Genomic DNA, 12,586 nt, shown 5'->3' with positions numbered 1-12,586 from the left:
GCTATATATGAAAAAAGACCGAAAATTAAAAAAAGAACGCATTTTTCTTTGTTTCTGAAATAAAATTTTGCAAATTATTAATTTTTCTTCATAAATTTTGGCCACGATTTATACTGCTACATGTCCTTGGTAAAGATAACACAAATCAGTGGATATTATTTGGTCTTTGTGAAAGTTAGAGAGTCAAGCTGTGGTGCAAATAATAAAAAATGATCACAACTGATGTACTGGTGGCCTATCTCAATTCTTGCGACCTTAACAGGCCAGGAAAGTACAAATACCCCACAAATGACCCCTTTTTTGAAAGTAGACATTCCAAGGTATTTAGTAAGAGGCATGGTGAGGTTTTTGATGTTGTCATTTTTTCCCACAATTCTTTGGAAAATGAAGATTTTTTTTCCACAAAATTGTCATTGTAATAGGTTATTTCTCTCACATGGCATGTGTATACCACACATAATGCCCTTAAATACATTCTGCTACTCCTCCTGAGTATAACGATACCACATGTGTGGGACTTTTCCACAGCCTAGCCACATAGAGAGGCCCAACATGCAGGGAGCACCATCACGTGTTTGTAGGAGCATAAATTACACATCTAACTTCTTGACTACCTGTTACTCTTTTGAAGGCCCTGGAGCACCAGGACAATGACATGTAACACTCACATGGCACTGATGACAGATGGCACTGATGACATGTGACACTGATGACAGATGGCACTAATATGTGGCACTGGTGGCACTGATGACAGATGGCACTGATGACATATGGCACTGATGGCACGTGGCACTGATATGTGGCACTGATGATAGATGGCACTAATACGTGGCACTGATAACACGTGACACTGATGACAGATGGCACTGATACGCGGCACTGATGATACGTGACACTGATAACAGATGGCACGTGGCACTGATGATGGATGGCACTGATGACAGATGGCACTATGTGGCACTGACGACAGATGGCACTTATACTTGGCACTGATGACAGATGGCACTTATACGTGGCACTGGGGACAGATGGCACTGATGTGGCACTGATGACAGATGGCACTATGTGGCACTGACGACACGTAGCACTGATGACAGATGGTGCAGTGGCACTGGGGACAGGTGGCAGTGAGGACAGGTGGCAATGAGGACAGGTGGCAGTGGGGACAGGTGGGGACAGGTGGCAGTGGGGATAGGTGGCAGTGAGGACAGGTGGCAGCGGGGATAGGTGACAGTGAGGACAGGTGGCAGTGGGGGCAGATGGCACTTTATTTTTATTTGTTTTACTAACCGCTGCAGCGGTTCATCTCTCCCTCCTCACACACTGCCTCTGTGTGAGGAGGGAGAGCCGGCGATGAGAGATGATGGACGCGCCAATCGCATTGTAAACGGCCACTGTGATTGGCCATTTACAGCGGTTTGTGACTGGCTGTGTCCAAGGGACACGGCCAGCACAGAACTTCCCCGATGAGCGCTCGCAGGAGCGCGCATTGCGGAAGTAAGCAGGAGGATGTCCAGAGACAGCCTCCCGGCAATTGGCATTCGCGCTGCAGCTGTCTTTCGGCTATAGTGCGGACGCCTAGTGGTTAACCACTTCAGCCCCGGACCAATTGTCAGCCTAAGGACCAGAGGTCTTTTTACAATTTCGCACTGCACTGCTTTAACTGGTAATTACGTGGTCATGCAATGGTGTACCCAAATGAAATTTGCGTTCTTTTCTTCCCACAAATAGAGCTTTCTTTTGATGGTATTTGATTGCCTCTGCGATTTTTATTTTTTGCGATATAAATGGAAAAAGACCGAAAATTTTGAGAAAAAAATATATTTTCTACTTTTTGTTATAAGAAAAATCGAATAAACTCAATTTTAGTCATACATTTAGGGCAAAATTTATTCAGCCACATGTCTTTAGTAAAAAAAATGTCAATAAGCGTATATTTATTTGTTTGCGCAAAAGTTATAGCGTCTACAAACTAGAGTACATTTTCTGGAATTTACACAGCTTTTAATTTTCGACTGCCTATCTCATTTCTTGAGGTGCTAAAATGGCAGGGCAGTACAACCCTCCCCCCCAAATGACCCCATTTTGGAAAGTAGACACCCCAAGGAAATTGCTGAGGGGCATGTTGAGCCCATTGAATATTTTTTTTTGTCCCAAGTGATTGAATAATGACACAAAAAAAAAAGTTTACTAAAAGTTGTCACTAAATGTTATATTGCGCACACCTGCCATAGTTATATGTGGAATTGCACCCCAAAATATATTCTGCTGCTTCTCCTGAGTATGAGGATACCACATATGTGGGACTTTTTGGGAGTCTAGCTGCGTACGGCACCCCGAAAACCAATCACTGCCTTCAGGATTTCTAAGGGTGCAAATTTTTGATTTCACTCCTCACTACCTATCACAGTTTCGAAGGCCATAAAATGCCAAAATAGCACAAAACTCCCCCAAATGACCCCATTTTGGAAAGTAGATACCCCAAGCTATTTACTGAGAGGCATGTTGAGTCCATGAAATATTTTATATTTTGCCACAAATTGCAGGAATATTACAATTTTTTTTTTTTTTTGCACAAAGTTGTCACTAAATGATATATTGCTCACATATGCTATGGGCATAAGTGAAATTACACCCCAAAATAAATTCTGCTGCTTCTCCTGAGTACGGGGATACCACATGTGGGGGACTTTTTGGGAGCCTAGCCGCGTACGGGACCCCGAAAACCAAGCACTGCCTTCCGAATTTAAATATAAAACGCTATAAAAAAAAACTGTTAGCGATCGCAGGGATCAGGCCTGACTCTGCGAACGCTGCAGTTATGCGTTTAGTGTTTTGTAAGTGACAGTGATCGATCGATACTGCACTTGGGTGGGCTGGGCGGAGGGGCAAAACGCCGGTGCTAGCAGGTATCTGGGCTGATCCTGCTAACAATGCGTTTTTTTGGAACCCTAAACTGCTGGGGACGCTAGTATAGATCTGATCAGTCAGATATTGATCTGTTCAGATTCTATACCACTACGGGAGGTTTATGCTTTGCGCGTGGGTGTTAGCGACGCAGACCCTGACCCTAAAACCTAATTGATATCACCCGCCGGGTGATCAGGGGGTTAAACCTTTATTGGGTAATAAATGGTGGGTGCCCTGATACTATAAAAAGCAAACTAACGAACCAGAGTCACCCATAACACTTATACGGTGATCACTAGTGAAAGGGTTAACTAGGGGCAATCAGGGGGTTCAAATTTTTATTAGGTAGTATATGGGGGTCCCTGGCACTATATAAAAACCTGACGGGGAATCTAAATAACTAACTGGCTAACCAGCGTCACCAGTGACACTTATACGGTGATCGCTGGTGAAAGGGTTAACTAGGGGCAATCAGGGGGTTAAAACCATTATTAGGTAGTATATGGGGGTACCTAGCGCTATAAAAACCTGGCGGTGAACCTAAAAAAATAACTAGCTACCTAGCGACACTAGTGACACTAATGCAGCAATCAGAAAAATGATTGCATAGTGACACTGGCAAAAGGAGGTGAAAGGGTTAACTAGGGGCAATCAGGGGGTTAAAACCATTATTGGGTAGTATATCGGGATACCTAGCGCTATAAAAACCTGGCGGTGAACCTGTGTGCCTATGTGTGCCTACATGTTAGTGTAGTGTTTGGTGCACTTACTTTCAGTGTTCTCCTCGTAGTCCGGTCAAAAAGACCGCCCCGAAGAGAATGACATCACTTCCTCCCTGCCTGTGTTTACTATACACAGTGGGAGGAAGCTTCTCATTCGCCAGGAGCGATTGAGAGGGGATGGCCAGAAACCAACGGCCATCCCCTCATCCCGGATTGCTCCTGCAGCGAACCGGACCACCGCATCCAGTGGGAGGGGGTCCGATCGGACCCCCCACCCGCTGGAAGGCAAGCACGTACATGTACGTGCTTGTGCCTGTACATGCCATTCTGATCACGTACATTGGCATGCGGCGGTCCTTAAGTGGTTAAACAGGGATTAAAAACATGGAGCACCACTTTAATTCCTTGGATCAAAACAATCACATTTACAGTTTAGTAGTTATATTGATTGGTATCTTTAGTTTTCAATGAAAACTTTTAGCTAATTATCTAAGTAAATATGTCATGGCTTCAGATAGCACTCAGGGTAGCAATGGCATAAATGTCAGCCTGGGAGAACAGTTAAAAGGAAGGGCTAAATAGAGGACAGGGATGGGCCGAATGGACCCTTGTTTGGTTTGCACCAGAACTTTCAAACACTATGAAAGTTCGGATGCGAATAATGAAACCCATTAAAGTCAATGGGACCCGAACGTCAAAAAAAAGTGGCCATTTTGAAGGCTTATATGCAAGTAATTGAGCATACAATGGTTATAGGCGTCCAGGTCCCGCCCTGGGGGACATGTATCAATAACAAAAAAGTTTGTGAAAAACTTAATTTTTAAATGGGCAGTGATTTTTTGATTTTTAAAGTGAAAGCATAAAATGAAAAATTCCTTCTGATATAGTGCCGGGGGGGGGGGGGGGGGTTTAGAGATGTTTTGGATACATTCTGGTGTCACTTTGACTTTGGATAGAAGTAACGGCTGTGCAAAAATTGGTCTTTGGGTGTCGTGGCACCTTCCCACCGTAACCCTATAGAGGTAACTCAACAAAAATTCAGCCCGAACTTATGCTCAGACCAAACCATTTGCCCATCCTTAATAGAGGTGTGGCTTAAAAGTAGTACTGTGTAGCCTTTACTTACAATGAAAAAATAAACAGCTCTATGGGGTGTATTTACTAAACCTGGAGAGTGCAGCTCTGCATAGAAACCAGTCAGCTTCCAAGATATTTGTCAAAGCTTAATTGAACAAGCTGAAGTTGGAAGCTGATTGGCTATCATGCACAACTGCACCAAATGTATCACTCTCAAGTTTTAGTAAATTAACCCCTATAGATTTAATAGTGGCTGCATGGGCCACATACTAGAGTGAAAAAACCTACTTAGATTCACTGTGAGTTATAATCTGCCCCAGAACTATGAATATATTTTGCCGTCTGAAGATTTAAGTTGCTTTTTGGACTTGAAGTGTTCTGAAATGATGGCAGACTTCCTCTAACAATTCTGCCATTGCTAATTCACGCTCCACTCCATAAACAGCTACTCCTCTCTATTCTCTCTCAGTGGAAGCTGATGTTCCTTTCTATCTTGTACCGCTCAACAAAGAGCTCCTGCTCTGTCCTCTCTACCCTGTCCACTATCAGTTCCCACTAAACCCCCTTCTTCCCCAGTCAAATGCATCTTTCTCTTTTCTACCAATGCCCCCTTTTTACTTGCCTCTGCCTCATCTCTGCCTTCTCTCTCTTCCTAACATCCAAGGAAATATCACAGTTCACCAAAAAATGCAGGTCCAGCTAAAATTTTGTCTGGTTGGGCAGTAATTTAAAAAAGAAGCTAAAGACAATTCATCCTCAATTAATTTATTTGTAGATAGACACATATTTTCTAGCCATAATAAAATCACTACAATATTGTGACAACAGTAAGCAGAAACAATACCTGGTGAATGCAGCTTTGTCACTTGTTTTTTCGGTGATGAGATTGTCTGTTTGACCACTTCTTGATCTTTTTGTGTTTCCTTTTTTAATCCTTGAAAGAAAAAAAAAAATACATATTTATACTAGTTTGGGAATTGTTACAGTAGATGAATAATAGGATTTATTTTTATCATGATGTCGTATCAATTATATATTAGTGTAGTGTGGATAGCTTTGCTTCCCTGAAAGTCAGATGATGTCTGTCTGTATCCATTTGGGGAGATTCCAATTTGCTTCCTCTCCCATAAACACAGGAGGAAGAAATATATTCAAAGCAAGGTTAAAACCCTTTTAAGACAGTTATCCCTATTGGAATATTTTCCCTCACCACCCTTTCTTGTGGCATTTCTCAAATGTTTTATATATATCCTCACTTTCTATATCAGTGACAAAGGCAGAAGATAGGATAAATCTCCCCAGTGGGGATTCAGAGAGCAATAAATGCCAATAGGGTTTTAAATACTTCATTACTGTGGCCAAAATTGGAAAAAAACGGTTTGACTTTCGACCACATGAGAGTGCATGTTCATTTCTATAATAGAGTGGGGGACAGTAAAAGACATCCCTGAAGACCACTTATCTAAGGTGAAAAATGGGGGATGATCTGGAAATGTTATAGTATAGACAGACATTCAATGATCATATTGGGTAAAAATCACTTCTGTGAGGTCTGTTCACCCTATGCACTATTTTAACTCCAAGAACTCTAGTCCCAACTCATTTTCAACACCTTCTTGATGAGGTCCTGTTATCAGAGAAGTAACCAAAGAACCAACTAAGTATCTTGGGCACTAAAAGCATATCAGCCCACATCTTGATTTTTTTTGGGGGGGGGGGGGGTTTGTCACTGTTAACTTTTTTTGCAACTGAGTATAGATCTATGGCTGGATGGCTTAACTCCACTGTAAAAATACATATAAAAGCAAAGGAGAAGGCCTTCAAAAAATACAAGGTTGAGGGATCTTCATCAGCATTCAGACTTTATCAAGAATGCAACAAGATATGTAAGTGTGCAATAAGGACGGCTAAGATAGAACATGAAAGACACATAGCGGAGGAGAGCAAAAAAAAATCCCAAGAAATTATTTAAGTATGTAAACAGTAAAAAGGAGGACAGACCATATTGGCCCCATAAAGAATGAGGAAGGACATCTGGTTACAAAGGATGGGGAGATGGCAAAGGTATTGAATTCATTCTTCTCCTCAGTATTCATGAGGGAATCGGGAGGCTTCAGTAACCGAAACTGCAGTGTTTATCCTCATGGCACATCACAGGAAGCACCTCCATGGTTAACAGAGGACAGAATTAAAATTAGACTTGGGAAACTTAACATTAATAAATCACCAGGACCAGATGGCTTGCACTCGAGGGTACTCAGTCAAGTAATTGCCAGACCATTGTTCCTAATTTTTACTGAAAGTCTATTGCCTGGTAATGGTACCAGCTGATTGGAGAAAAGCCAATGTAGTACCAATATTTAAAAAGGGCCCAAAATACATCCCTGGGAATTACAGACCAGTTAGACTAACATCAATAGTATGTAAACTCTTGGAGGGGATGATAAGGGACTATATACAAGATTTTAGTAATAATAACGGTATCATTAGCAGTAATCAGCATGGATTCATGAAGAATCATTCTTGTCAAACCAATCTACTAACTATGAGGAGGTGAGTTGCCAGCTAGATAAAGGAAGGCCCGTAGACATGGTGTATCTGGATTTTGCAAAAGCATTTGACACAGTTCCCCATAAACGTTTACTGTGCAAAATAAGGTCCGTTGGCATGGACCATAGGGTGAGTACATGGACTGAAAACTGGCTACAAGGGCGAGTTCAGAGGGTGGTGATAAATGGAGTGTACTCGGAATGGTCATGGGTGGGTAGTGGGGTCCCCCAGGGTTCTGTGCTGGGACCAATCCTATTTAATTTTTTCATAAACGACCTGGAGGATGGGGCAAACAGTTCAATCTCTGTATTTGGGAGCAATACTAAGCTAAGCAGGGCAATAACTTCTCCGCAGGGATATACAATGTAATACTGACATATAATCACACACATAGGTTGGACTTGTGTCTTTTTTTCAACCTCACCTACTATGTAACTATGTTACTACCATTTCAGTAAAATAATACTTTATAAGATTAGTTTTGAACTTTCCTCCAGTTAGTATGAGGTCATGTCCCTGTGTTCTTGATTTTAGTTTCATATGGAAAATACTGCCCTTTTGAACCTATTGATGGGTTAAATGGCCATGGTGGACATTTGGTGTAGTAATGGCTCAGCCCCAGGACTGGCCTCGGTACCCACCCAAGTGAGGGTGGATACAATTACGTGGCAGCGACATCCCCTGAATGGTGAGTTTCCCATTTCCAGCATTAAGCCGGAAACCAGAAATTACATCAAGACACAGCGTGTGATATCACATGCATGCACAATTAACAGAAAATTCTGGGAATGGTGCTAGTATGCCATTTCCCCATAAATATGCCTCGGCTGTCTAGCAGAGGCTAATTACCTCCCCTATATAAGGAGAAGCCACAATGTTATTTTCCTCATTGCCTGCATGCCTCTGCAATTTCCCCGGATCAACTTTACCTATAAATGTATAGTTACATAGATAGTGCTCAGCAGAGGCCTAATACTCTCTGTATCCAAATAAGATTTGATGGCGATTGCATATCTTCCTTGGGTAACATCCCCCTCTCTTCCTAGGGGAGACACTGTACCGGATAGTAGTAAGTGTTTTTTTGCCCTCTTGCTTTTGGTAATTGAATATTCACATACAAGTTGTGCTCATAAGTTTACATACTCTGGCAGAATTTATGATTTCTTGGCCATTTTTCAGAGAATATGAATGATAATACAAAAAAACTTTTCTTTTTTTTTTTATATATTTTTATTGAGCAAAAAAGAAAAATTTAAGCAATACACAGCAGTCGAACAGTAAGACAGTATCTTTCGAAAGACATATATACGAGAGAATGTAAAACAACACAGAAGAGAAGGTTTAACTCATGGTCAGTGTTTGGCTGAAGCCATGTATTATCAATCAACTGTGTTTACTCTTTTTAAAACATACTCACAACAGAAACTACCCAAATGACCCCGATCAAAAGTTTACATACCCCAATTCTTAATACCTTGTATTGCCCCCTATAAAATCAATGACAGCTTAAAGTCTTTTGTGGTATTTGTGGATGAGGTTCTTTACCTTCTCAGAAGGTAAAGCTGCCCATTCCTCTTGGCACAAATCCTCCAGTTCCTGTAAATTCTTGGGCATGAACTGCACGTTTAAGATCTCCCCAGAGTGGCTCAATTATATTGAGGTCAGGAGACTGAGATGGTCACTCCAGAACCTTCACTTTATTCTGCTGTAGCCAATGACAGGTCGACTTGGCCTTGTGTTTTGGATAATTGTCATGTTGGAATGTACAAGTACGCAGCTTCCTGGCTGCAGATGTTCCTCCAGTATTTTTTGATAACATACTGCATTCATCTTGCCATCAATTTTGACCAAATTTCCTGTGCCTCTGTAGCTCACACATTCCCAAAACATCAGTGATCCGTGTTTCACAGTAGGAATGGTGTTGTCAGAAACCATGAATCTGACCGAGACAGAAGTACAGTTAAATCACACTTGTTTAATAATAAAAGTAAATAGAACAATTGTAGTCAAAACATAGCATTTGGTAATCAGAACGGATAGTCCAACAAGCTAGAAAGTCAGGAAGCCAGAGATCAGATAGTGGAACAGCAAGCAGGATCAGGAGCCAGAAGGAATGTCAGCCAAGCAAGTCTTTAACAGGAAAGCAGGAGATCGTGTCTGTGATGTTGACCAAGGCAAAGGCAGAGATCATCTGGGCTGGATGGCTTAAGTAGGCAGGACTGACGAGCAGGATATCATCAAAAGGTGAGTTACTGTGGAGAGATAGGAGCTGGAAATTAGCCGACAGCTGAACAGCCAGCTCAGAGGAAGGAAGGGCTGAGCCCAGCTCTGACAGTACCCCCTCCTCAACAACCCTTCCCCTCGGAGGACCACCAGGTTTGAGGGGAAAATGTCTATGGAAATCACAAAGGAGGACAGGGGCATGTACGTCCGAGGATGAGACCCAAGAGCGTTCCTCCGGACCGTACCCTTTCCAATGCACCAGGTACTGTATGCGCCCACGGAACCTATGGAAGTCAAAAATAGTCTGTATTTCATACTCCTCATGGTTCTCAGTCTGTACAGGGTGAGGACGTGGCACCAAGTAGGTAAAGCGGTTGCAGACCAAAGGTTTTAATAAGGAGACATGAACATACATTTGAGATACGCATATTAGAAGGAAGGTCTAATACGTAAGCCAGTGGGTTAATCCTGCGAAGAATACAGAAAGGCCCAATAAACCGAGGTGCAAACTTTAGAGAGGGAGCACAAAGTCGGAGGTTGTGAGCCTTCCTGGTAAGAAGGCGCAGACAGGTATCTGTGGTCAGCATGGAGTCTGTACCTATCATTTGCATGTCGCAAAGCCTCCTGGAGCTCCTCTAATGCCGGAATACTATGCAGAAAAAAATTAGTTAGGCAACATAGAAGGTTGGAAACCATAGTTCGCCATAAACGGGGACAATCGGGAAGCAGAATTCAAGGCACTATTGTAAGAAAATTCCGCCTATGGTAAGAGGTCTGACCAGTTGTTATGATGGTCAGAAGGACTGATTGGCTTGTTCTGCAGCCCCATTAGACTGCGGGTGATACACAGAGGAGAAAGCAAGCTGAATTCCCAACTGTGCACAAAAGGCTTGCCAGAACCGGGACACAAACTGCCTACCCCTGTCTGAGACAATAACCTTGGGTAACCCATGTAAGCAAAAGATCTCCCAAGCAAAAATGGAAGCCAGTTCCTTAGAATTGGGCAACTTAAGTGGTATACAATGAGACATTTTCGAGAACCGGTCAACCACCATAAGGATAACTGTGTTGCCCTGGGAGTTGGGTAAATCCACAATGAAATCCTTAGACAGGTGGGTCCAGAGCCTCTCTCCATTGGGAATCGGTTGTAGGAGGCCCGCGGGAAGGTGTCGTGGAGTCTTCCTCTGAACACACATGGAACAGGCAGCTACGAAGGCGGTTACATCAGCACATAGACTAGGCCACCAGAATTATTGGGAAATGGCCCAAAAGAGTTGATTCTTCCCAAGGTGACCAGAAGTCTTGGGAGAATGATAAGTCTGGAGCACGGCAGTACGGAGACTCTCTGGGACAAAGCAGCGGTTACAAGGTTTCTAGTAGGAGCATGGACCTGAGCAGCAAGAATTTTGTCACCCAAAGTAGAAGTGAGACTGATGTGAACCGCAGCCAGAATACGATCAGGAGGAATCACAGGACCCCAAACCGACTCCATCTTGGAAATGGAGGAAAATTGTCATGACAAAAGCACCAGCCCTTACATTCTTAGTACCAGGTAAGAATGAGACAATGTAATTGAAACTAGACAAGAAAAGAGCCCATCACACTCTTCTGAGAGAGAGGCGCTTAGCCTCAGACAAGAATGTGAGATTCCTATGGTCAGTAAGAATGAGAACCAACACAGTGGTACCTTCCAGGAGATGTCTCCATTCTTTCAGGGCTAAAATGATTGCTAACATCTCTCTGTCCCCAATCTCGTAATGTCACTCCGCAGGTGACAATTTCTTGGAAAAGTAGCCACAAGGATGCATAGCGCTCGCAGAGGAGGGGCGCTGAGATAGAAGGGCGCCAATTCCAGTCTCAGAAGCATCAACCTCAAGAATAAAAGGTAACATAGGATCAGGATGTGCTAACACAGGAGCGAGAACAAAGGCAGCCTTGAGACTCTCAAAGGCCTTAATGGACTTTGGAGACCAACTCTGTGGGTTACCGTCCTTTCTGATTGCGTCTGCAACATACTCCTCTATGGCCTTATCCTCTAAGACCCACAAAGGGTAAACCCGGCCATGAGGGGGTATGTTACCAGTTTGAAGGTCAATTGCACAATCATATGACCAGTGAGGAGGCAAACTACCGGCTTGACCTTTGTCAAAGACATTGCTAAAATTGTGGTACTCCTCCGGCAAGGAGGAGAGTGAAGAGGCGCACAGGACCTTGGCTAACTTCTGGAAGCATGTCTTATTGCATTGTGGTGGCCAGGAGAGAACCTCAGCACTGGCACAGAGCCAATCAAAAGAGGGGTTGTGCCTCTGTAACCAAGGATAACCAATAACCAGCGGAAAAACTTAGGTGAGGAAATAACTTGGATTTGGATTATCTCATGGTGAAGAGCCCCTATGGCCATGGACAATGGAACTGCCTCATGAGTCACATGTGCAGGCTGTAGAGGTCTCCCATCAAGAGCCTCAATGGCAAGTGGAGTGTCAAGCAGCTGCAGTGGAATCGAGTGCTTCAATACAAAGGCAGCATCAATGATCAGGCCTGCAGCCCCAGAGTTGATTAGAGCCTGTATCTCAATGGACGACTTAGCCCAAGAAAGGGTAACGAAAACCAGGAGCTTATCCTTCTGGATAACTGGGGAAGAAACAATGCCACCTAAGGTCTGTCCTTGACAGGACCTCAAGGTTCCGTCTTTCCCTGGATGGGTAGGACAAGACTTCAAAAAGTGACCTGCCTGGCCATAATAAAGGCACAATCTCTTCCTCCTCCTAAGAGTTCTCTCATCTGCAGAGAGACGCGTGAAGCCCAAGTGCATGGGTTCATCTTCACTGACCGACTCAGTTCCAGGAGGCATAGGAGGTGAGGGAGGCAAGGGTGGAACTGCAAAGCTTGGAGACAAATTTACAGGAGGCTTCTACAAGCGCTCCTTAAACGAGAGTCTTTCTCTGAGTCTCGAGTCAATGAGGATGGCAAACGTGATCAACTTCTCCAGCTCAGTGGGTTTATCTCAGGCTGTTATCTCATCCTTGTATTCAAGAGACCATGAGAAAAAGCAGCCACGAGGGCCTCATTGTTCCAAGCAACCTCTGCTGCCAGAGTATGGAATT

General features: G+C 43.4%; 1 protein-coding gene across 1 annotated transcript in view; it reads right to left on the bottom strand.

The window, feature by feature from the left end:
* Positions 1-12,586, bottom strand: part of MTUS2 (microtubule associated scaffold protein 2) — a 1,194,608-nt gene that overhangs the window by 230,992 nt on the left and 951,030 nt on the right. Inside the window, exon 8 of the mRNA XM_077484081.1 lies at positions 5,554-5,643. Within this exon, the coding sequence (XP_077340207.1) occupies positions 5,554-5,643 (90 nt within the window). The remainder of the gene's footprint in view (positions 1-5,553; positions 5,644-12,586) is intronic.

The sequence above is a fragment of the Lithobates pipiens genome, unplaced genomic scaffold (assembly GCF_037356315.1).
Source record: "Lithobates pipiens isolate NorthernLeopardFrog02 unplaced genomic scaffold, aLitPip1_a1.2 Scaffold_16, whole genome shotgun sequence".
Taxonomy (NCBI): domain Eukaryota; kingdom Metazoa; phylum Chordata; class Amphibia; order Anura; family Ranidae; genus Lithobates; species Lithobates pipiens.
Note: the sequence above shows the minus strand (reverse complement) of the source record. Positions and strands in the feature narration are given on the sequence as shown.